At 43.5% G+C, this 24,926-nt stretch overlaps 1 protein-coding gene and 1 long non-coding RNA gene across 2 annotated transcripts in view; one reads left to right on the top strand and one right to left on the bottom strand.

The window, feature by feature from the left end:
* MDFI (MyoD family inhibitor) overlaps window positions 1-16,288 on the bottom strand; it is a 48,563-nt gene extending 32,275 nt beyond the window's left edge. The window contains exons 1-2 of the mRNA XM_081195891.1: window positions 15,782-16,288; window positions 15,315-15,419 (exon numbers count right to left, since the gene is read on the bottom strand). Coding sequence (XP_081052017.1) covers window positions 15,315-15,408 — 94 coding nt within the window. The 5' untranslated portion in view covers window positions 15,409-15,419; window positions 15,782-16,288. The remainder of the gene's footprint in view (window positions 1-15,314; window positions 15,420-15,781) is intronic.
* An 8,237-nt stretch (window positions 16,289-24,525) lies between these two features.
* The window catches only part of LOC308587948, a 56,225-nt gene continuing 55,824 nt past the window's right edge, over window positions 24,526-24,926 (top strand). Inside the window, exon 1 of the long non-coding RNA XR_014008575.1 lies at window positions 24,526-24,722. This is a non-coding gene — a long non-coding RNA (uncharacterized lncRNA). The remainder of the gene's footprint in view (window positions 24,723-24,926) is intronic.

Genomic DNA, 24,926 nt, shown 5'->3' on the forward strand with positions numbered 1-24,926 from the left:
GGCTGTGTTTCTGCTCTCAGATGTTTCAGGAAGTGTGAATTAGAGAGAGTCATCCTTAAATGGAAGCTGAAATCAATTTTCTCCCCATTCCCAACTAAGTGTGATTAGCTGATGAGAGGTAACTGTTAAATAGCAGCACTGCATTCCCACACCCGATATTCCTTCTGTTGCTAAGTAAGCCACCACAAATGATGGGTTCCAGAGACACCATTGATTCTTTCAATCAATTACTTTCAGTCAAACATGGGCCAATTTTTACCAAATTCAATTAGGTTTTTTTTAAAAAAATCACATTAGTGTACTTAAAGCCCTAAGATCACATGGTGGCCTTCAGGGCATGAAGTCAGCTTTCCCCAAACCACCCACTGCCACTTTGTATTACTCACCAGAAGCAGAGCAGATAAGCAGGAGATACTAGTTGATACTGTGAAATCTGAATTAGGCTTCAAGGCCTGTAGGCATGGTGCCTGGCACTGACATCTGAGGAGACCCAACCCAGATCTAAAACCATATTAATTCAGAGGGTCTTGAGTCCTGGGTGAAATAGATCCATTTTTGACAATGAAGAAAAAAAGGCCAACACCACCCAGATTTATATTAATTATCTGTACCTCGGCTCTAGGGCCAAATGCAGTCCTCCATGATTCTCTGTCTAGCCCTTAGGACTCTCTAGGCCAATCCTGTCTGTAGTATCTAGCAGGACTCATAATATCCCCTCCCGCAAATCATTCCCACCCACTGACTTCCTCATATTCCCTAGAGGCAGCACCCATCGCACTGCTAAGAGGGCCACACCCTAGCCGTTCAGAGACCTCACATGACTAGAAAGAAAGGAGAGGCCGCTGGTTCTGAGCCCATCAGGCTCCCTGTCCACCCCCTCAGAGTCCCATCCTGATGCCAGTTAAAGTCAGATCTTACTAGCGTGGAGAAAAGGAATACCTCCCTAGCAACAAAGAAACACATGTGGCAATGTCAAAGCTTTTGTTGCAGTACATGCAGGTTTGCCAACCAGATACCCCGGCAAGTCTCCTGGCCCTTGGGTGATGGCTTTATAAACAGCACAGTCTTAAAGGATCTAGGACAAACCAAAATGGACCCAGGCAGAAACATTTAAGTCCATGCATGCATCTATGTGTGTTTTACTGAAGGTTCATGTAATAGTCTAGAGCAGGGGTAGGCAACCTAAGGCCCGTGGGCCGGATGTGGCCCAATTGCCTTCTCACTCTGGCCCACAGACGGTCCGGGAATCAGCGCGTTTTGTACATTAATAGAATGTGTCCTTTTATTTAAAATGCATCTCTGGGTTATTTGTGGGGCATAGGAATTCGTTCATTCCCACCCCCAAAAAAATATATAGTCTGGCCCACCACATGGTCTGAGGGATGCTGAACCAGCCCATGGCTGAAAAGGGTTGCTGACTCCTGGTCTAGAGCCTTCTATAAAGTTCTGCACCCTACAGCTCCTGCTGATGTCACATGCCCTTTAATCTTGAGCCTCCTTGTACAACCCGTCATAGTTGGAATTTACAAGGTTGGCTGATGTGGTCAGTTGATCTTCTCTGAAACAGCAATAAAAATTCTTAACACACACTGTTGTTGGGAAAGACATGTCCCTGGTGCACCAAGCAGACCTTGAGGGGAATGGGAATCAACAAAAGTCATCTAATCTAAAGACAATTTACTAAGAACTGGCCAGAGGTCAGCTAGCTAATTCTTTACCCCTCCCTTCTTTGCATGAATGAACCTTGACCAGACTTTTAAGCTTCTGTAATCTCCCATATATTCCAGCACTGTGAAACAGTTATGCCTTGAAGCCAGCACGCTCCTCTTGTCCACCCTAGAATCATTTTCTAACCCATTAAATATATATATATATATATATATATCAAATATGCAGCCTCCAAACATGGTGCCTTTTAGATGTTTTGGGCTACAACCCCCATCATCCCTGACATAGGCCATGCTGGCTGCAGCTAATGAGGGCTATAGTCTATAAGATCTGGAGGGTACCACGTTGGCTACCCCATTGTTACTGCAAGTCAGAAATGTCCGAAATCAGAGCATGTCTGGATCTGCATCCACTTTTGTCCAACTCAAAAAATGTAATGGAACACATTTTGAAAAATTTCTGAAATTAAAAAAAGATGCAGTTCCTATTTACATCAATGGCCTCCGACCTTTACAAGTAAAGCCAGTGCCACTGAATTCAACTAAGTGATAATCTGTTTGCTAACCATTATTGTTAGGACCACCCTTGAACACTCATTGTTTTATAACTAGATTCAGGATCTTTGTTTTGGAGGCTTTTCGTGTCACATGCAGAAAATAACAAGAATATTTTTTAAAAAATAATAATCTGGAGTATCTGGACATTTGAACACATCTGAAGGAAATCAGAAATCAGATGTCCTGCTTTATTATTGCTTATATTACAGCAGGGATGGGAAACTTGTGGCCCTCCACATACATGTTGTTGATCTACGCCTGCAACTCTCATCACTCCTTATCACTGGCCGTGCTTGCTGGGAGTTGAGCCCAACAATTACTGTAGGGCTACAGGTTCCACACCTCTGTTCCACACCCCTGAGAAGGGAAAGCATAACCACCTCCACCAGTGTTCCCTTGTGGAGAGTATTGTAAAAATCCATACCGCATTGTACATGATTTTCCTCTTCACCCCACCAGCATCTACACAGAACATGGGACACTAGAAAGCCACAAGTTGTTAGAATGGAGAGTATTTTATTATGAGTTTGTAGATGCCATACCAGAGGCTCAGAAATAGTGAAATTTCCAAGCGGTAAGTAACATATAGTGCATCTCCTTACCCTAGTACCATATTTCTTGGAGACATAGTATTAAAAATGTATTTAAATCCTAACCTCAACGTGCTGAACGTTAAGCCTTTTAAATTAGGAAAGCCTAAAACAATGCAACAAATAGAGAGCTGGCATAGTGTAGTTGGCATCCGTCTGTCTTGAGAGACAGCCTCACTGATGTAGTCCAAAGGAAAACAGAGCAATACATTTGGCACAAGCTTGGCTGCAAGAGTTGCCAGAAGGAGGCACCATCCAACTGTCTTAGGGACTCCGCCTATGTAGGGTTTACTCCTTAGCCTTTTATTTGCCCAAAGATATCCTGCAAGGCAGTGGTGGTTTCAGATCAGAGTTTTCCTTCTCCTAGATGGGCTACCTCCCCAGGTTGACAAGCCCCATCTGCCCATAGTGTAGCAGTGGCTATGAAACTGAACTATAGGAAGCCATTAACTCAGTAGGTGGCTTTGGGCCAGCCACTCTTGGTCAGCCCCCCCCCCCCCCGCAATAATACTGCCTTACCTTCATTCATTCATTCATTCATTCATTCATTCATCTCACTGAGTCACTTAACCTATATCCCAACCCTTACTGAACTCTTGTAAGAATTATAGCATCATAGCACAAGAAGACTGCAACCAAAGCATCACTGACAGATGGCCTTCCAGCTTCTGGTTAGAAGCCTCCAATGAAGAAGAGTGTGACAGTTTTCCAGGCAGTACCAATAGTTTGCACTTTCAGGAAGGTCTTCCTAGAATTTACTTGAAATCACTTTCTTGTAATTTGAACCCTCTGGTGGTTCAGGCTCCCCCCTCTGGAGCCACAGAAAACAAATGTGCTGCATCATCTATGAGGCAGCCCGCCCTTCCAATATTTGAAGGTGGCAATTACATTGCCTCGTAATAAGTCTCTTTTCCAGGCAACCAGAAAATGCAAGTGTAGTGCTTTGAACACAGGAAGGCACCACACAAATACTGTATTATTATTATTAGTAGTAGTAGTAGTAGTAGTAGTAGTAGTAGTAGTGGTGGTGGTGGTGGTGGTAGTGGTATTAAAATTGATAAGTTCCTTCAGAACCTGCTCATGACAATTTTCGCAGACTCTATCTTAAACATTTTATAACTGGTTTACTCGTCTGCTTTCGTTTAGTCTGGGCTGTGACAAATCATGCCAGAGGAAAACAAACACAAAATAAGCAAGGTCCCTTTTACAGCACTTAATAACCCATCTTTGGTTCAGGCCTATCAACACAGATCAAGCCAGGGAGCCTTTGGGTGGAAAGAGCACAGCCTGGAACCTAGCATGCATGTGGTTTTACAGTTCTGGGAAAGAATGAGAATATAAGAATATGAAACTCAACGTTACCCCAATGGGATGCTGTTTGGTTTCTGCAACTAATAGAATCTAGTCAGGCAATTTCAAAGGAAATCCAATTAGAAATTAGTGCAAGAATGCAATGCTTAAGCAGCAAAGAACAAATCCCAGAAGGGGAATTTATTTGTTTTGCTTTAAAATTGGAACCCTTGAAAAGGGCAAAAAGCTGCTTATTGTTTCTCCTCTGAGTCTTTCAGTTTATTATTATTTTAAACATATGCAGATATGTCACAAGTTGTAATGAAAGCTGAAGAATAGGGATGGCAACTCATGAAAGAAAATTCTGGTATGGGGGCGGTTGCACAACTCAAACTGGATCTACTAGACCCATATATATTTTTAAGCAATATGAATTAAACTCACTTCTGGGGCTCCTCTGAGATTAGGGGCCCTGAGGCTTAAGCTTCATGAGTTTCATAGTACATCTGCCCCTGCTGATGATAAATATGTGCCATTAAATGTCATGTCAAAGGTATGAATGGAAAAGCTGGATACAACATATCTATATTGGTGAAAATATTATTATCAAACTGGGAAACAGTCAAAATGTAAATTGATTTTAGATACATTACCTACAATACCAGTCTTCTTCAATGAAGAGTAAGGATACTAATAGAGAGTTTGTAATTATGGGAACTGTGCCGTGGTACCAATATTACGGAATGCATCTTTTTGAAAGGGGGGAGAATTCGAAATGGTAATATCTGTGATTGTATGGAAAGTAACAACAGATCTTTGTTATTTCATTGTTTCCTCAAAAGGCACTGTAGCACATATGTGAGGATGGGCTGCCAAGGAACTTTGAAAAGTTTTTTTATTGACTTTTCTCAATAGTGCATAGTTTATTACATGAGGAGGTGACGGTTAAAAAATTCAAAGGTTAAACTTAAATGGAGCAATACGTAGGGGGAGAAAACTCATGAAAAGTGAAACTCCTCCTTTGCTAATGAGATAAGCTAATAAAAACAGCATAAGAAATGGCATCTTACCCCTTGTTAAGATAAGCAAGTTCAATATGGGAACGCCAGACAGCGCACTGGCCGTATTCAAGATGCACTGCCAGTGACGTGCATATGCAGTGGAGGGGAGAGATTATTTAGGACAAAGGAAGAGAAAGTATTAGAAATAAATCTTTATAATCATTACCTAGGTCTCCAATTTGACTTTTGCTTGGGCTTATAGAAGACTTGAGGCAAATGGAACATCAAGAAATGGTGACCAATTAAGTAATAACAACAAGAAATAAAAGTATACAAGGAATAAAAACAGAATACCATTGGAAGGTCCTCAATCAGTATAATGGTTAAAAAAGTCTTTTCAGACACCTTGTATTATAATTAAATATATGGCAAGATCTCGTGACAAGAATAAAAAGTTTAAGGCTGCAATCCCATACCCATTTACACAGGAGTAAACCCAGTTGAACTCAATGGGATATACTTCTGGGTAGACATATATAGGATTATGCTGTAAACAAAGTAAAAAAGCTATTAGAATAAAAACAGTTTGAAAACCATTTCATATAATCACTGTTTCCCTCGAATCTCATTGTAAATTGAAATGAATCCACTTATGATGAAGTTTAACAGATACTCTTACCAATGAAATTATTGATAACTTCTTTTTCCTGCAAGCTGGAATTTTTCTGAGATAGATATCCTTTTTAGGAATGACTCAATTAGGCAAAAGGGGGGTGGGTCAGAATAGATGCTTTCTGGCACAAAGGCTTCAGTTAAGTTTTAAAATTATGATTATTCAGTGCTTTATGTATTTTGTCTTATAACCCACTTAAAATATATGGAGAAGCACTGAAACAATGCAAGATTAAAGTGGGGGGAGAACCCTACTTTCTTTTAGTGCAAAATAAAAATGTCAAGGCCAATATGTGATTTTTAAAAATGTCTTTTGATACAATTTTGTACAGTTTACGGGTATGAGTGGGTTTATTTGAGGAGGTTTAAATCTGCAGTTGCCAAAAAAAAGTGGGGGGGGGGAGGCTGCCCCACATTAATAAGTCAATGAAATTCCAGGTTTCTATGTAGAATTCATTTTGACCAGCATACATGGATACATACATGGATATCATTACAACAGCCTAATCTTCACTAGGATTTTCACATGGATTAGTTTAACTCTGATTAAGGCATATTTTCTCCTACTGGGACTTGGAAACACAAACTTCAATAAGCCAACCTTCAATCAAAGCTCTCACAGATTTAAATAAATGCTGGCCCAAAATAAATTCAATTCTGCGTGCATTACAAGTCACATTTGTATTGAGAAAGTTAAGCAACAGATTAGTCTAATCTGTTGACCTCTCACATCAAGGGGCAATCACCTACCTGGGAGTAAGGCCCACTTAAGCAACAGAGGACTTACTTCTAAGTAAGCCTGCATAGGAATGCACTGTGGCATGCAACTATTGACAACATCTGTGGCTGCATCAGCAGAATTTAGTCCAATTTAGAAAAGCAGAATTGGACTATGATCAGGAATGATGGAAGTTGAAGTTCAACAGCACAATGTTGGGGAGGCACCAGTCCAGGCAAGGCTGATCAAACCCAATATGCCTAGCAGCTGCTTTACAGTTTCTCTGGAGGTCAAAGGCTAGACTTTGGGAGCTTCTTCATGAAGAACATACGCTCTGTCACCAAGTTGCATTGCCTCTCCCTGCTCTCAGACAGTATTCTGACTGCAGACATGTGTGATCAGAATTTTTTTATGCTGAGATTTTTCTTTCCCCCTCTCCCTCACTCCCCATCAGCAGCCAGCAGTTATTGACATCCCCATTCCAGCACTCAGCCTTTCCTTCAGAGAGACAATGTCCGTTTGCACTGGCACAACACGCTCAACCAGATGCTGCCTGGAAGGTTCCATCTTCAATAAGACAAGGAAAAACATATCCCACGATGACAAGAACAATCTCAGTCAGAGGGAAAGAAGGAACTCAGCTCCTCCTTTGCCGCACAATCACTCGACTTGCCTTACATTTTCCTGTTTTCACCTGCCACTAAATGCTGGGCAGAGCCAAGTAGCCGACACATGAAATTATGGATTTAATATATCAAGGAAGGATCTCCATGTGCAGAGGGTTGTGCATTTTAGGCAGAACAATGAACTGGAGGCCACATCAGCACTCTGCTTGGCTGGGCCAGCTGAACTCTGAGCAAAGTATCAGTGGAGCACTCTTGTGAAAGATGCATTGTTTACGACTACCCAAGGGGATGGGCAGTCCAGCTAAGTTAGGATCTAGACAGAATGGCTTTCAAACCAGCATGATGCCTCAGGGCAAATTTGCCAGGAATGATCAGAAAGCTGCTGTTTATGTCCACAAGAAGTTAGTGATCCCTGCCCCACCCCCCTGCTAATGCAGAAGTGGGAAGCCACAGAGCCATTAGATCGGGCACCAAGAGAGGGATGCAAGAGCAGGAAGCTAGCCATGAAACAAACTTCTGTGGACCGAAAGGAAGGTGTATTGTTTCCTGGGGAAATGTGTGCATATCACAATTTGGACCAGCCTTCCCCAACCTGTTGACCTCTAGACATTTTGGACTCCAACTTCCATCAGCCCCAGTTAGCATGTATCGTTCAGCAGAATATTTGAAACAGGAGCCTACACAGATAACAGTGTTGCAGACACAGGCTTTCCATGTGATCGACAGCCCTGCATCCATGCAGGTCTGCAGAGATGAATACTGCATCTCTCCCACTTCTACTGGCAGGAGCATCCCATGAGCAGAACTCCACTCCAGGGCTGGAACCATCACAGAAAACCTAGTGTGGAGGATCCAAGCCTATGTGAGGAAAAGTGGTATTTCCAATAAATAAACAAACAGCTAGGACCAGGCATCCATCCAACGGAGGCATATACAGTATGTGTAGAATAGGAGTAGCCATCCAGACATCAAGAGAGACTGACTCTTCTAATACCTAATAATAATAATTTATTTATACCCCCACCCATCTGGCTGGCTTTCCCCAGCCACTCTGGGCGGCTCCCAACAGAATTAAAAGCACAATAAAACATCAGACATTAAAAACTTCCCAAAACAGGGTTGCATTCAGATGTCTTCTAAAAGTCAGATAGTTGTTTATTTCCTTGGCAGGCACCACTACCGAGAAGGCCCTCTGCCTGGTTCCCTGTAACTTCACTTCTCGCAGTTAGGGAACCGCCAGACCCACTGGGATTGATGGAAGTGGAGAGTTCAACACTATCTGAAGTTTTCTACCTTGGTGTTGAGTAACCTGTCATTCACCTCTAGTCTCTTATTTACAGCAGATATACCCCCATAAATGCAAAATCCAATGAGTTCCCATTTCAGTTGGGCCATCTACAGGTTACTACAGTTCCATCTTCTGCGCTATATATTTTAAGCAGTCTCATGTCACAATAAACAGTCGTGCCTTCACCCAAAGAATCCTGAGGGAGTTACCCAGGAAGAGAGATAGACCTTTTAAGCCACTCTAAAAAGTGTAGCTCTGTGAGGGGAATAGGACAACCTCACAACTCTCAGCACCCTTAACAAACAATAGTTTCAATAATTCCTTGAGGGAAGTCATGATTATTTAAAGCGGCATGATACTGCTTTGAATGTATACTGCAGATGAGGCCTTAGATGACTACCACCTTTACGTTCACACATAATACACAAAGCTTGGATCTTGCATGCTAGAGATAAAAAGTATTTACAGGTTACCAGAGATTCCAACAAGGAACCTCCAGCCTTCACATGTTTCTGTGAATGCCATCATCTACCAAGGAAATGTCCAAATGATGTCTAGACATTATTTATTAGCCATAGGCAATGCATTTCAAACAACAACATGTTTGTGCTCAAAGAAGTTTAGAATATAAGCAGCCTACAAATATCTAAAGAGCTGTCACATGGAAGATGAAAAAGCTTGTTTCTTCCAGCTCCAGAGGCTAGGACCAGAATCAATGGATTGAAGTCACAAGAAAGGAGATTCTGACAACAACAAACAACAACAACAACAACAACATTTATACCCTGCCCATCTGGCTGGGTTTCCCCAGCCACTCTGACTAAACATCAAGAAGAACTTTCTGACAGTAAGAGGTGTTCAGCAGTAGAACAGACTCTCCTTCCTTGGAGGTTTTTAAGCAGAGGTTTGATGGCCGTCTGTCATGTATGATCTAGTTGAGATTCCTACATTGCAGGCAGTTGGACTAGATGACCCCGGGGATCCCTTCCAACTCTACAGTTCTGTGATTCTATGATTCTACAATAATACATAAAATTCTACATAATACATAAAAGTTCTGTGAAAGTCAGTTAAAACACAACAAAAAGTGACTAAAAAGCTCAATAACAGATCAGCTGCTTTGAAGTGGGCAGCTGAACTGTTTAGTGAAGCACTTTTGACTGGTTTCCAGAGTTTTCCTAAACAGAGTTGTTGGAAATTAAGGCAAAGTTTATCTGTACTAAACTTGTTAGAGTGAAGAAAAGCACAGCATAGGACAGGACTGAGGAAACACAGACCCGTCAGATGTTGTTGTTGTACTACAACATCCATCACCCCTAACCATTGGCCATGCTTTCTGGGACTGATGGGAGTTGTAGTTCAACAACATCTGGAGAGCCACAGGTTCCCCAGCACTGCTGTTGGGAGAATTTAGTGTTTTCCAGCTTTCAGCTCCCTTTGCTGCTTCTCACACTACCATCCTACTGGTGGCTTGATAGAGAGCCTTGTATATTCAAGACTAAGTACTTGAAGCTAATGACTTGAATAAAGGAAGGACCAGGCAGTGCAGAAGTTGAAGGTCCATCCACACAATGATTACGAAGGAAGAGACAGGCTGAATCTATTGCAATACAATCCCATGACTCCCACTTCATCTACAGTAACGAATGCAGAATAGCTAAGAGTATGGCTATTATTTGTCTTCTTTTAGACTTTTCAGGATTTCTGTCTCTCACACAATGCTAGACCAGGGCTGCAATTGCAGAAAGTCCCACTGTATGTAAAGTGACTTACTTCTAAGACTTGCTTGAGAGTAAGCCTATGTAGTAATGCAGCCTTGCACCCCAAGGCTACACCTACACATTTTGCTCAATAAGGTTTGCTCTCTTTCTGGTGTCTGCGATATTGCATTATGGCCAAATTAGATGTTATGCACAGGCATGTGTGACTGTACCTGAATGGTCCTTTTTTAAGAAGAAAAAGCCACTTTGGAGTAGGGAGGTGCTTAGGCTTTTCTTAAACGTTCCAGCTTACCCCCTGCTTGTTTGTCAGCTCCTCACTTGCAGCTCAGAGTTTCAAATGGAGGAAAACACTCATTTAGAACTCCTTAGACAGGAAAGCTAGTGCAGGGGGCCAGGGGTGGTGAAGAGAAATAGGTGCTCCACCTTTTCCCCAGCTCTTCTCCAGTACCAATTACCAGCCCCCAAAAGCAAATTTTCTTGCTTAAAAAAATAGTGTAAGAGTAGATTTGGTCCTTAGTGTATATATTTAACACATACATGAACTCAGGAGACTGTCATTATCTTTTCAGAATTGCTATCCACAATTGGTGCTCCGACCGGAATTCTGTTTCCCAAACCATTCTGCTTGCTCTTGTGTTCTAAAGCAACTTTCTCATAGATTTCTTGCGACTGAAGATATATGCTTAAAAGTATGTAAGTAACACCTGGTGAAATCTCAGAAGCCAGAGGAGTTGCTGAATATTTTCCAGTAGTCGGAGGCCAAGTCTTAGTTTCCTGTACAGGGGTTTGGGGTTTTTTACCCCTTCTAAAGACTAATAGACATATGAAAAATGCAAATGTGCTCAATTTGCATAATTTAGACAAAGTTACAGAATTCTGCTCTTTGTGTTACAGGATTTGGGTTATTCTTGCACAGGATTTTGATATGCGTACACTTATTTGCTCCGACCTGCCTGCCGCCACTCATTTTGGTTAGGAATGGTTTGTGATATAGAATAATCCCTGAATGAGTGTTGAAAGTGGGGCCTGAAGATAACATGCAAGTACTTAACTGGGGAGTTATAGGTTTAAAACTACTCCTTAGTTACTAAATTCATTTGGCGGCTTTGTGAAGTGATTCCCTGGAGATCTCATGTACTCTCTTCCAGTACACCTGATCCTGATAGGACATACAAGAATACTGGAGGGCTTTTGTCTACACTGCTCACCTGTGTGAACTGTAGGTGGATGGTAATGATCACTGTGCCAGCATAACCTACCCAAGTCACTCTGGAATATAGAAGCCACTCATCATGGCCTTATGCTAAGTAAGACCATTAGATAATCTAGCTCACCAACTACAACATTTCTTCTGGGTTGCAGATAGGGGGCATTCCTAGATCTACCAGGAGATACTGGGGTTCGAACCCAGGAACTTCTGCATACAAAGCTGATGCTCTACCATTAAGCTATGACTGCCTGTTCCCCAGAGGGAGGGTGGAACACCTTTTCATATGCCACACCATCCCTGCTCAGTTTCAGGGATGGGGGTTTGCTGCACTTTTAGCTTAAAGGACCAAACCAGAAGGTACAAAGAAGTTCCTGAAATCCTAAACTGTAACAATGTCATGAAGAAATACGTGAAATGAAAACATTCTTCGATGTGTTCTAATTCTTTGGGGGACAGAAGGGAGGAGAAGAAGGAAAACACAGCCAATTCACACAATTGCCATGCTCAAGAGAGGACACCTTCTTCTCCAACCCTCCATGGCTTATTTATTTGTTTACTGTATTTGCCTGCTGCTCAGCAACAAAAAGGTTATCTGGATGGCAAAAAGGGAAGAATTAGGAATTAAAAGGTGAAGGCAATAACCTAACATTTTTTTTAAAAGGTAACTGTGTTAGCTCATGAGGAAAAAACAAAGAAACCGCAAATCCACAGATGGAAATACCTTTATTTATACAATCATACCTTGGTTTTTGAACTGAATGCGTTCTGGAAGTTCATTCAACTTCCGAAATGTTCAGAAACCAAGGTACGGCTTCCAATTGGCTGCAGGAGCGTCCTTTGCAGGAGGCGAAGTTCACAAACTGGAACATCTACTTCCGAGTTTGCGGCGTTCAAGTTCCAAGTTGTTTGTGAACTAAGTTGCTCGAAAACCAAGGTACAACTGTATTACAAAATAGGAAAACAGGAGCAAAAGGTAGCACTAGCATAACAAACGTACATCAGGACTACCAGTTCTCACAGGTCTTAAAACTTCCAGAATCTCAGGGCATCATAAAGTATGTTTAAACCCAAGGAAAATAAAAAAGAACATCTTCACCCAGTGCTGATCAGATCAGAGGATTGAAGCCACTTGAGACTCTAGTCTGGGGAGGGCGTTGTATGCCTAAGGTGCTTGCTGTTCACGGCAAACTTGACATGGGATGCAAAAGCTGCCACCTTAAAACAGTGAGTCCAACAATCCGTTGGTCATGAGCATGGAAGGGGCAGGGACAAACACCGGCAAAGGGGGTGGGTCTCATGCATTGGCCTCCTATGAAAACAGGCAGAAATCCATGTAGGTTGAGGCAGTCATGCAATCATGTCACCCCACAGTCAAGTCCTGATTTCCCAATACAAGCTGGGAATTTACCACACCTTCTTTTTTTAAAAGTCACTACAAAGTTTTCATGGTTCACTTTTGAAGAACATAAACTATTATCTACGAAGTTTGGGTGGAGCTCAGATCCCCACCCAGCATGACTTCAATGGAAGGGCCTTAGGCAAGCTACTCCCTCAGGCTCCATACTAGGAATGGGGAGACTCAGATTCACATCCCCACTCCCTGGGTGACCTTGGGCCAGTCACAGTCTCGCAGTCTAATCTCCCCTACAGGATTGTTGTGAAGACAGAAATGTTTGGAAGATAAAAAAAATGACAACATATAAATGACACAAACATGACGATACTACAGACCAGAGGTGCCATCTTCTCAAGATGATTGAGGGGGCCCAATGTGACGTCCTGATGTCCCATTCACAACGTCACAAGGAGCATGGGGATGGAGCTGGACCCCCTCTGAACAGGCCCCCTCAAAAAACACACTGGGGGGCCAAAATTGGCACGTATGATACAGACCTAATTAGGGTTACAACCAAATCAAAGCACACGAAAGGCAAGTAACCATATAGTCTTTCCATGTTAATCCCAGCCTCTCTTCTGTCTATTTTATCTTCTATATATGGTTTTAGATTGTAAACGTCTTGGGATAAAGACTTGTCCTCTTGTCCTCTGCAAAGCATAGGCGCAACAATGATACTCTATTAACAAAGAGTGTAGATGAACTGCTACGAACACTTCAAGGGAGGGTTTTGAGGGGAGGGCTGTAGCTTTGTGGTAGAGCATCTGCTTTGTATGCCGAAGGTCCCAGGTTCAATCACCAGGCAGGACTGGGAATGTCCCCCATCTGAAACCCTGGGTAGCTGCTGCCAGTGTAGACATTGCTGAGCTTGATGAACCATATAGGCAGTTTCCTAAATTCTTATGCCCTTAAAATCATGAATTATTTTGAGACCTAACCAACAGCCAGCCATCAGGTTCAATAAAAAGACAGTAAAAAAGGTAAAGGGGACCCCTGACCATTAGGTCCAGTCGTGACCGACTCTGCGGTTGCGGCGCTCATCTTGCTCTATAGGCGAAGGGAGCCGGCATTTGTCCGCAGACAGCTTCTGAGTCATGTGGCCAGCATGACTAAGCTGCTTGTGGCGAACCAGAGCAACGCACGGAAACGCCGTTTACCTTCCCGCCGGAGTGGTACCTATTTATCTACTTGCACTTTGATGTGCTTTCGAACTGCTAGGTTGGCAGGAGCAGGGACCGAGCAACGGGAGCTCACCCCGTCGTGGGGATTTGAACCGCCGACCTTCTGATCGGCAAGTCCTAGGCTCTGTGGTTTAACCCACAGCGCCATCTTGGAAAAAATGGTATTTGGTTACTGCACAGCCAAAAATTCACCCATGTGCCCAACTACAGCCCACATTCCCCCAATTGTGTTTTTCTAGACGAGTTTCCAGTGTTGTGTGAATCAGTTGCAGCTCAACAGGTCAGCAGTGCCAGGAAGGGGGCATTTCCGCTGAATCCTCTCCAGCTCCCTCAAATGCAGTCTGCAGCCAAGGCTGCTGCAAGGGATACTGGAATGTACACTCCTAACTTCAGTGTACACAGCCCACTCCCCCCACCCCAGTTACAAAGCCCGAAGCTAGATCTGTTGAAAGGATTAGATGGAACAAAGAAGAAAACTCTTTTCCTGGCTGCAGCTCGGTCTAGAGGATGTTATTAAATTTAATATGATCAGGACTCGAAGTGGGGGAAAGGGGAGGGGTGGTGGAGACCAAATCCCACAAGGAGTTGGCCCCGGGCCCAGCAACACGCGATGCCTGAAGGAAGACAAAAGTTCTTGTGAGAAGCTCGGGTCCCTACACACCCCAGCCCCCAACGCCTGCGAAGTGTTTACAGTCCTGCAAAAAAGAGAATGGCGCACGAGAGAAAGAGGCTTTGGAGAGAAAAAGGAAATGGTGGGTTTCGTGCTGGATGAAGAGGGGAGGAGGAGGAGGAGACCCTCTGGCACGCAAGCCCCCAGCAAACGCGCTCTCGTGAACGCCCTGCGCTTCTGCAGGGGAGGGGGAGAGAGATCGACGCTCACATCCAACCGGAGAAAGAGCCAAGGCGCTGGGAGACTCGCGCAGCTCCAGCCCTGTGTGCAGCCTTCGAGGAGGAAAAGTCACAGGCACGCACGATGCATGTATGTGTGTGCGCGCACACAAAAGGAAAAGTCTCCAAAACACACATGCTGGGCCAGCGCCTTAGTGGATGCGGCGTAAATCAAAGCGTAATGGGGGGCGGGGGGTGGAATCTGCCTTGCCAGACTTCGGATGTGTGTGCGCACACACACTGGGGGCCAGCGGGCACAGATCACAGGAGGCTTTTTGCAATATTCATACATACTAGCAAAGTTTCGACATGGGAGGTGGGGGAGGGGGAGGGAAAAAGAAAAAGTCTCTTTTCTCCCCCTGGAGTTTACCATTCTAGAATCAGGCCAACAGCTAAACGCGCACGCACACACAAAATCCACGAGAGCTTAAAAGCCCCCCCCCCCCCAACTACAAGTAAGTATCGAGGCAGTTTGTAAGTTTCGGGAACAAGCGCACTCTGTGCTTACCTGAGCTGGGGGATGGGAAGGGCGCCGGATCCACCTGGGGGTCTCCATGGAGCGAGTCAGAGCGGCTGGACGGCTCGCTTCTCACCTGGGACATCGGACTGAGCCCTGCGAGAGACGCCACACGCAGAGAAAGACACACACAGAGAGAAGCTCATTGAAGACGCTCCCTCCACCGCCGGCCCACAAGGCGCACTCTCTCTCCCATGGAGATGAATCAGCCGTTTAGGTGGAGAAACCGCGCCGCGCCAGCCCAGGCGCCCTCGGTCCTCTCGCCCCACAACCTGCCCCAAAGGCCATTCCCCTTCGCGAGTAAATCCCAGCCCCAAATGCCTGCTCTGGACACCTTTCCGCCCCTTGTTAGCTGCATGCAGGAATTCAGCAACACCTCCCCCTCCCTCCCCCTCTCCAACACGGCCCCTACCCAATAAATCGATAGGGGAAGGGTGGAGAATTGGAAAAGGACTTACTTTGGGTGAATCGTTTAACGGCGCTCCCACAAGCCGAGGGTCATCTTACTGTCTTCTCCATACAAGTTTCTCTCTCGCTGCCAGCGATTCAGCCCCTTTTAAATTGGGCTCAAACTCAAAGCACAACTTTTGGCTCTCTGCCCTGTTATTAAGAGTCTTTCACACACTTCATGAGAAATGGGGGGGGCGCGCGCGCTTTGCTTCACTCCTTTATCTCCGCAGCTTGTCCTTTATTGCACTGTTTGGTTGCAAATGGACAAGTTTCTGCCTCTCCCCCTCGCCCCGTAAGCTCTGCCTCCAGCCTCTTCCACAGGAAATTGCATTCAGCCTTCATTACTCAGTTTCCTTCAAGCAGGAGATATTTGGAGTTCAGGCAACCTATAATAAGTTGCTTGGCGCTAAGGATTCTGGTGGTTGTTGCTGGGGTTTTTTTGTTTTTTAACAGCAAAAGTAAACAGATGCGCGCACACAATTCCACAAACCTACTTTCCGCAAAGTTTTGTTTTTTTAAAAAAGAAGAGGGAGGGGCAAAGTGAAGCCGATTTGTGCACTCCTGTGAGGGAAGTACCAGAACCCTAATTTACATGTGGCAGATCTTCAAAGTAAACTTTTGTGTCTGCTTACACACCCAACTTTTCAAAGAGTAGCAACAATGAGACTAAAATCATATCAAAGGCCTGTTGCCAGCCTTAAAAAAAGTAGGTGGGCAGTTTATCCCTGTCCACACACCAGTGTTTTACTTGTATTAATTAAGCCTCTGTTGATAATGATAACAAATATTACTATTACAGCCATACCTTGGAAGTCAAATGGAATCCATTCTGGAAGTCCGTTTGACTTTCAAAACGTTCGGAAACCAAATCACAGCTTCTGATTGACTGCAGGAAGCTCCTGTTTGGGTTCCAAAAGAATGTTCACAAAGCAGAACAATCACTTTCAAGTTTGCCGCATTCAGGAGCTAAAACATCTTAAGTTCCAGGGATCCAAGGTATGACTGTAGCTGCACAGACCCTGCAGCAGATTCTTCTAGCGAAGAAAATAACCCCAAACCATTTTACACAACTTTTGCATGTCATGTATGGTACTGCTGAACTCTTACTTACAGCTTATCTCACAACGAATCCTTGATTTAGAAGTTGGCATACCTTAAAGCAAGGATGGAGAACCTTGGGCCTGCCAGATGTTGTTGGACTACAGCTCCCATCATCTTTGACTATTGGCCATGCTGGCTAGAGCTGATGGGACCTGGAGAGCAACAACATCTTACAAGCCAATGGCTCCCCTACCCCTTTGTCTTAAAGTGTCAGAGCAGCAATCGAGATGAATAGAGACTACTCAGAGAGAGATTAGAGAGATTTTCTTACATACACACCCTTTTGGTAATTTTTCATTGTTTCATGTTGCAACATTTTCATAGAAATGAAAAAACCGGCCTGGTTGCCTCTCCCACCTGACTCTGTTTAAGAACTAGTCACATGGCAGGCGCAGCTGAGACAAGAGACATAACTGGCATTCTTTGCTTCCCCTTTACAACTTTGGTCCTGGGTTTGTTAGATATCCCACCAGGATCAAAAGGAGCTGGCTAGCAAACAAGGCTCAGCAAGTAGAAATTAGAAAGTTGTATTAGGTTAACTCTTGGTCATTAATTTTATTACCACCTGCCTCAAAGTGACACAAATTAGAGTTCGCATGTTTAGCTGGACTTATTGAATATGTTTTGTTTAGCTTCCTTTCTTGCTCCAGCACCTCCAAGCTTGCTGAGACTGCTGGGAGTTGTAATCCAGAACCTGGGGGGGGGGGACGGGATGGGACCAGGTTTTCAAAGGTCACTAGAAGAGGTGGAGTAAAACTGGACCTCCAGGCATGGGGTACATGCCACAGAGTAGCATATTCACAGAAATGCTTTTTGGACTACCCAGGCTATTCTTTTCACAGTTTTGACAATCAACATTTCAGCTTAGGAGGTGCCACGGGCCAAGGGTCTCAGGCAGCATAGGGGTCCCCCACTGCCTTCAGTAAGGTAAAGATAAAGGGACCCCTGACCATTAGGTCCAGTTGTGCCTGACTCTGGGGTTGCGGCGCTCATCTTGCTTTATTGGCCAAGGGAGCTGGCGTACAGCTTCCGGGTCATGTGGCTAGCATGACTAAGCCACTTCTGGTGAACCAGAGCAGCGCACGGAAATGCCGTTTACCTTCCCACCGGAGCGGTACCTATTTATCTACTTGCACTTTGACATGCTTTTGAACTGCTAGGTTGGCAGGAGCAGGGACCAAGCAACGGGAGCTCACCCCTTCGCAGGGATTCAAACCGCTGACCTTCTGATCGGCAAGTCCTAGGCTCTGTGGTTTAACCCACAGCGCCACCCGCGTCCCACACTGCCTTCAGTATCAGGTAGCTAAACTTTGAATAGCATCATTTGACAAACGACTTTTGCAGTTAAACCGGCAGCTGATACTATTAGGATTTTAATTCACACCAGCTAATAAAACTTGCAATGAAGTTGACATATGAACATCAAATGAACGTAAGTTATAGGTTCAGGGCAGGGTAAGTACAATTTATGTTGACATATTTGTTTTTGGTTCTGATATCATTTTACGGTGAGATAGAAAGTTTGCTCAAGAAGATGTCAATACTCAACCTAATTTGCTTTATGAGTTCCGGACTTGTACATCATGGGCATGTCCACCTCTGTTAGGTGTTTTGTATTCAGGTACTGTATACACTAAAGCCGTATTAGTCACCCATAAAAGTGTCTGTTTCTTTCCTTTCAGCATCCATTGCTTCCGTTAACGCAATGTTCCAAACTTTATTATGGTATACCAATGATCTAAGGTGGCATTCTTCAGATCTTTCTAGTTTTAGGCAATTGTGAGTCTTGCTGCTGCCAATGTGAGGCATCCCGGAGTTTTCCTGCTGAGGTCCACATTTTCTCCTGTAATTCTTAAAATTCCAACTAGCTAGTATAAGTATACCACTCTTTCCTTCAGTGTGGCAGTCTGGCAGTTCTCAGTATCTCAATCTGCGGTGTATAAGAAAAAAGACTACAGCACAAATCTGACATGCAAAAGGTACCAGGTTTAATCCTTGGCATCCCCAGCTACAAATTGCTCAGCTGAGGAATCATAATAGCCCTGCTAGTTAATATTTGGGTCAGTTTTGTGAAAGACCTCAGAGACCCTGGAGGACTACTGCTAGTCACAGTACTGTTAAAAAGGGTGCATGCTACCCCAATTTATGCTGAGCGGTGCATGAGATTCCAGGAAGTTCTGGGCGCTCCTCCAAGGTCATGTTTCCGTTGATATTCAAGATGCGGCAGAGGCTGTAGTGTCTTTAAGAAATGTGGTTTAATTACACATACAGTGGTACCTTGGTTTTAGAACAGCTTAGTTTATGAACAACTTGGAAATAGAATGCTGCAAACCCGAAGGAGGTGTTTTGGTTTGTGAACTTTGCCTTGGAAGCTGAACATGTTCCGCTTCCTGTTGAGTGTGTTCCATTTGTAAATTGAGCCCCCCGCTGCTAACCAGAGGCTTCCAGTTGAGTCTGTCAGTTGTTGATAAGAGAGTTTGTACTGGTCCAGTAAACGCTTCCGCTGCGCCACCAGCAACAGCTCTCTTTGCAGAGCATTAATTAAGTCCAGTGCAGAGATTCTTGTTGCAGTACAAGGCTTCAGAGTCTCAGCAGCAAAGAAATAACGACACAGGGAAGCCTGTCTTTCCAAAGACAGGTTTATTGCAGAAAGATAACAGAAACACCTCCAGAGCTTTCGGACATTTTTGCTTCACGCCCCACACACAGGCAGAGAAAACAAACACTCTTTATATACTGAGCAACTTAACAACTTAACGAGCTGGACTACTTAAAGTCACATGACATTGCTAACTTGCCAGCGTCTTAGGTTTCACACCCTAACACCCCCTCTCGCTGGCAATACAAAAAACAAAAATTACTTCAGACCCATTTCTTCACAAAAGTTTTCATGCCGCTGAAACCCAAGCGGTTTTGTAAAACCATCAGCTTGGTTTTCATGACTGGGACAGTAGTTTAATTTAACAATTCCTGCTTTTACCGTTTGACAAACATTTTGAAAGCGGATATCCAAATGTTTTGTACGACCTTTAAACTGCCCATTTTGTGCTAACTTTAGACACGGTTGATTATCACCCCAAACAGTGACTGGAGTGATGGCCTTTTCATACATCTCTTGTGCCAAGCATTTGTAAAATTCTAGATCTCTACATAACTCAGATAAGGCACAGAACTCAGCTTCTGTTGACGACAAAGCAATCAGGTTCTGTTTCTTGGATCTCCACCCAATCAGAGAGTTACCAAATTTTATTACACAGCCAGACACTGATTTTCTATCCTTTAAATTTGCCCAATCACTATCTGCCCAACAAGTAATCTGTGTTTGTCCTTCCGAAGATAATTCAAGGCAAAAATCTTTGGTGTATTGTAAATATCTTAACACTCTTTGAATTCCTTTCCATGCATTTACACTAGGTTTCGAAGCTTCTCTGCTGAGTAAGTTAACAGCGTAAGCAATATCTGGTCTACTCCATTGCGAAAGATGAAGTAAGCTTCCCAGTGCTGACTGAAAGATTTCAGCACGCTTGAATTCAGCACTATCCTTGAACTCATTGTCTTTTACAAAACCCATTTCCATTGGTGTTCTAACACCTGCACACTCCGTCATGTTAAACTTTTTCAACATTTGCAATATCTTGCCTTTTTGATTCAGTAGAAAACTGCCATTTTTGGTCCTATCTATCTGAACACCAAGATAGATCTTCACATCACCAAGATTCTTAACTTTGAAGTGTTTATTTAACTCTTTGGCTAGTTTTTTTACTTGTTCTTGTGTCTTTGAAGTATAAATCAGGTCATCTACATAAACAAGCAAAGATTCTTGAGCATCTCCTGAACTTCTGAAATATAAGCAATTGTCAGCCTTGCTCCTGCTAAAACCAATGCCTACCAAAACGTCATTCAAACACTCATTCCAATTATGAGCAGATTGCTTGAGTCCATAAATAGATTTATGTAGTTTCCACACCTGATTTGATTTACCAACTTTCAATCCTGGCGGTAGCTCCATATAGAGCTCTTCAGCCAAGTCTGAATGAAGATAAGCTGTAGAGACATCAAATTGATTCACTTTGAACCCTTTCTGAGCAGCAACTGCTAATAGTGCCCGTAGGGTTTCACTCCTTGAAGTGGGTGCATAGACTTCGGAATAATGTAACCCCTTTCTTTGCGTAAAACCTCGAGCTACAAGCCTCGCTTTGTACTCTGGTTTCCCCATTGCTGTTGTCTTTATCCTGTACACCCACCTACAACTTACTGCCTTGGCACCTTCTGGCAGTTTGGTGATGGAAAACACACCCAGTTCTTTCATAGAATTCAACTCCTTTTGCATGGCCTCACGCCATCTACTGGCCTCCTCCTGGGGTAATTGCTCAACCTCCTCAAAACTTTCAGGTTCGCAATTTGCCAAACCAGCCCAAACACTAATAGCTTGGTACCTTTCAGGAGGTTTACCTTTGTTGGTACGCTTAGAACGCCTTAACAGTTCCTGCGATGTTCCTTCAGTTTCCCCCTCTGACCCAGAATCACTAGTCGTCACCTGTTTGTCACTAGTAGTTGAAGAACTTTCTGATTCTGACTTTACACGTCTCTCTTGCTGTACAGGTGAACTTTTAGAGCTAGAAGATTCTGACTTTACAGACTTGGGTGAACTAGGCGATTTCTCACCCTTGTCCTCAGACTCAAATTCCTCAGTCTGTTCTGGAACTAATACCTGCCCTGGGGCCTGAGTTCCATTGTTACTGTTCACCACATCAAATAGTATGTCAGGATTTCCATGAATTTTATTCCAACCATCCTGTTCACAAAATTCCGCACTTCTGCTGATTGTGATTTTTGTTTGATTGCCTTCTACATTCACAAATCTCCAACCTTTTGTGTTTGCTTGATAACCACAGAAAAACATTTCTTTAGACCTAGGATCGCCTTTCCTACGTTGTGCCCTAGGCACCAGCACATAAGCACGACATCCAAAAACTCTTAGATGATCAATTTTTGGTTTTTTCCCAAACAGCATGAAGTAAGGAGTGTTGCCTACTGTGCTATTGTACACTCTGTTAAAAGTATAATTCGCATACAATGCAGCCTCAGCCCAAAAACGCTGTGGAAGTCCAGAATCAAACAGCAAAGCAGTAATGGCTTCCTGTAATGTTCGAAATTTTCTTTCGGCAACTGCATTCTCCTGTGGTGAATAGGGATTGGTAAGTCTATGAACTATACCTTTCTTTTTTAACCATGTCTCCAGCGTGTGGTTCACAAATTCCCCACCACGATCTGATTGTATTTTACGTACCCTGGTGTCAAATTTACATTCGACTTCTTCAATCCAATCCATCAGGATGGAAGCTGCTTGTGATTTTTCTTTCAGAAAGAAAACCCAACTAGCCCTTGAAAAATCATCCACCAAAATTTGCATAAATCTCGCACCTCCAAGCGATTTGACTGGCATAGGGCCACACACGTCTGTGTGCACAAGTTCAAAGGGTTTCTTGCTTACTCTATCAGATCTAGGATAGTTACATGTCTTAACCTTAGCATGTTTACAAGCACAACAATCCAGAAAATTTGGACAGGGTTTAATGTTACACTCCTCAGCTAAATCTGGCATCTTGCTTACATACTTAAAGCATACATGAGCTAACCTTCTGTGTAGCAGATGTGCACAACCTGTATGAGGAGCCTTATTTACACACTTAGCTTGTGCTTCACCTGTTGAACATCTACCTGCTGCTAACTGCTCTTCATCCAAAACAAAAAGCCCATCCTCACAGGGAATTTTAACTAGCTCCTTTCCCTGTTTCAAAATGGTGCACACATCATTTTCAAACTCAACCTTAAAACCACTTTTTACCAGGCATGACACACTCAAAAGTCCATTTTTCATTCCTGGAAGAACAAAAACAGGAAGGTTAGTTTGCAAACAGTTAACATAAATTGTGCCTTTAAGGTTCATTTCTCGTTTACTATTGTCTGCTATAGTCACGGTTTTTGCAACTGGCAATGTCTTGCAGTTCATCAAGCGGCCACTAGATGTCGCTGGAACTAAACTGTGACTTGCTCCACTGTCAATTATCCACTTCAAGGTTTGTTGGCTCCTTTTAGGACTCTTTTGTGCTGCCATTGCAGATAGTCCCTTATCAGCACCTGCTCCCCCTCTGGATCGTTGATTCTTGTAGTTCTCACGTCGTCTTCCCCTGTAACTCCGGAAACTGGCCTTGGACTGTTGAAATTCCCGTTGCTTTTCTGGACACTTTGCTATCAAATGAAACCTGCTGCCACATCGAAAACATGACTTGCTGGCCATAGCAGACACTTGTGAGGCTTCCTTACAGCTCTGCCTGCTAGTTTCCCCACGCTGGGAATTATCTGAACATCCAACCCTTGGGGTATTTGAATTATCAATACGTTTTCGATGATGTTGATATTCTTGTTCACACAATCTACCAGTCACATAATTCATATTCAGCTGGTCCTCTGGCAAAACTTGTAAAGTTAGTACTAAGTTTTCAAACCCTGCATGCAGGCTGCTAAGCAGAGTATAAACTTTAATATTTTCAGGAAAATTCACACCTAAAGATGACAGTCGGTTGAAATACTCAGTCATCTGTGACGTGTGTTCAACCACACTATCCCCTGGCTTCAATTTCAACTCATACAAAGCACGTATAATGTTCACCTTCTCTCCGGGCGTGGCTCTATGGTGAATTCGCCTAAGAGCTTCCCAAATTTCAAATGCAGACCTTAAATTTTCCACATGAGGTAATTGGGAATCGTCTATCGATACCATCAACATGCATCTAGCTTTAGTGTCCATTTTATCATGTTCCCTGTTCTGGGCATGTGCAGCAGCCTGTTGCTCTGCTGTGGCATCTGCTGCAACAGCCACAAACGGCTTTCGCCTCTGAACATAGTCAGCCCACACTTCTTTGGCTTCCAACCAGACTTGAGCCCTCTTAGACCACTGCACGTAATTAGCAGAGTTCAGCTTTGTAAAGGGAACCTGGAAATTTTCCACTGCCATTCTTGGGGTCTGCTGCTACTCCCTCTGTTTGCCCTTTCTTCTCTTTCCCCTTGGGATTTGTTTTACTCACTTTTCAGACACCTCCAGCGTCCTTTAAGAGCTGGATTTACGACCAAGCTGGTCTTCTCTCATCCAAAAGCTGCTTTCACTTTCTCTGCACACAATACAGCTGTAGAAACGTAGAAGGAGCCATAACCTAAGAGAGTTTGTACTGGTCCAGTAAACGCTTCCGCTGCGCCACCAGCAACAGCTCTCTTTGCAGAGCATTAATTAAGTCCAGTGCAGAGATTCTTGTTGCAGTACAAGGCTTCAGAGTCTCAGCAGCAAAGAAATAACGACACAGGGAAGCCTGTCTTTCCAAAGACAGGTTTATTGCAGAAAGATAACAGAAACACCTCCAGAGCTTTCGGACATTTTTGCTTCACGCCCCACACACAGGCAGAGAAAACAAACACTCTTTATATACTGAGCAACTTAACAACTTAACGAGCTGGACTACTTAAAGTCACATGACATTGCTAACTTGCCAGCGTCTTAGGTTTCACACCCTAACAGTTGAGTCCCAAGCACCCACGCAATACAGAGGTGATATTTGGAGCTTTTGTTTTAGCTATTTTTATTGCCGTCTTGTTTGTGTGGTTTTTTCATTTTTTTGACTGTGACTTGTTTTTCGTTTTATGGGACTGACTTGTGACTGTGGCTTGTGACTTCATTTTTGTGACTTGTTTTTGTGACTGTGTGGAACCTAGTTCAGATCCTGACTGATTGATTGTGTGACTGCAGAAATGGATAAAAGCCCCCCATCCAAACAATGACTATCATCAGTGCACGTAAGAAAAAAAAGTAATTTTAATTTTTATCGTCTACAATGTCTTATTTATTTTATAGTACAGTACATTGATTATTGCTTTCATTTCATGGATCAGTGGTCTCGTTAGATAGTAGAATTCATGTTAAATTGCTGTTTTAGGGGTTGTTTTTAAAAGTCTGGAACGGATTAATCCATTTTGCATGATTTTCTATGGGAAAGTGTG

This window comes from Podarcis bocagei (genome assembly GCF_964188305.1).
Source record: "Podarcis bocagei genome assembly, chromosome: 5".
Lineage (NCBI taxonomy): Eukaryota > Metazoa > Chordata > Lepidosauria > Squamata > Lacertidae > Podarcis > Podarcis bocagei.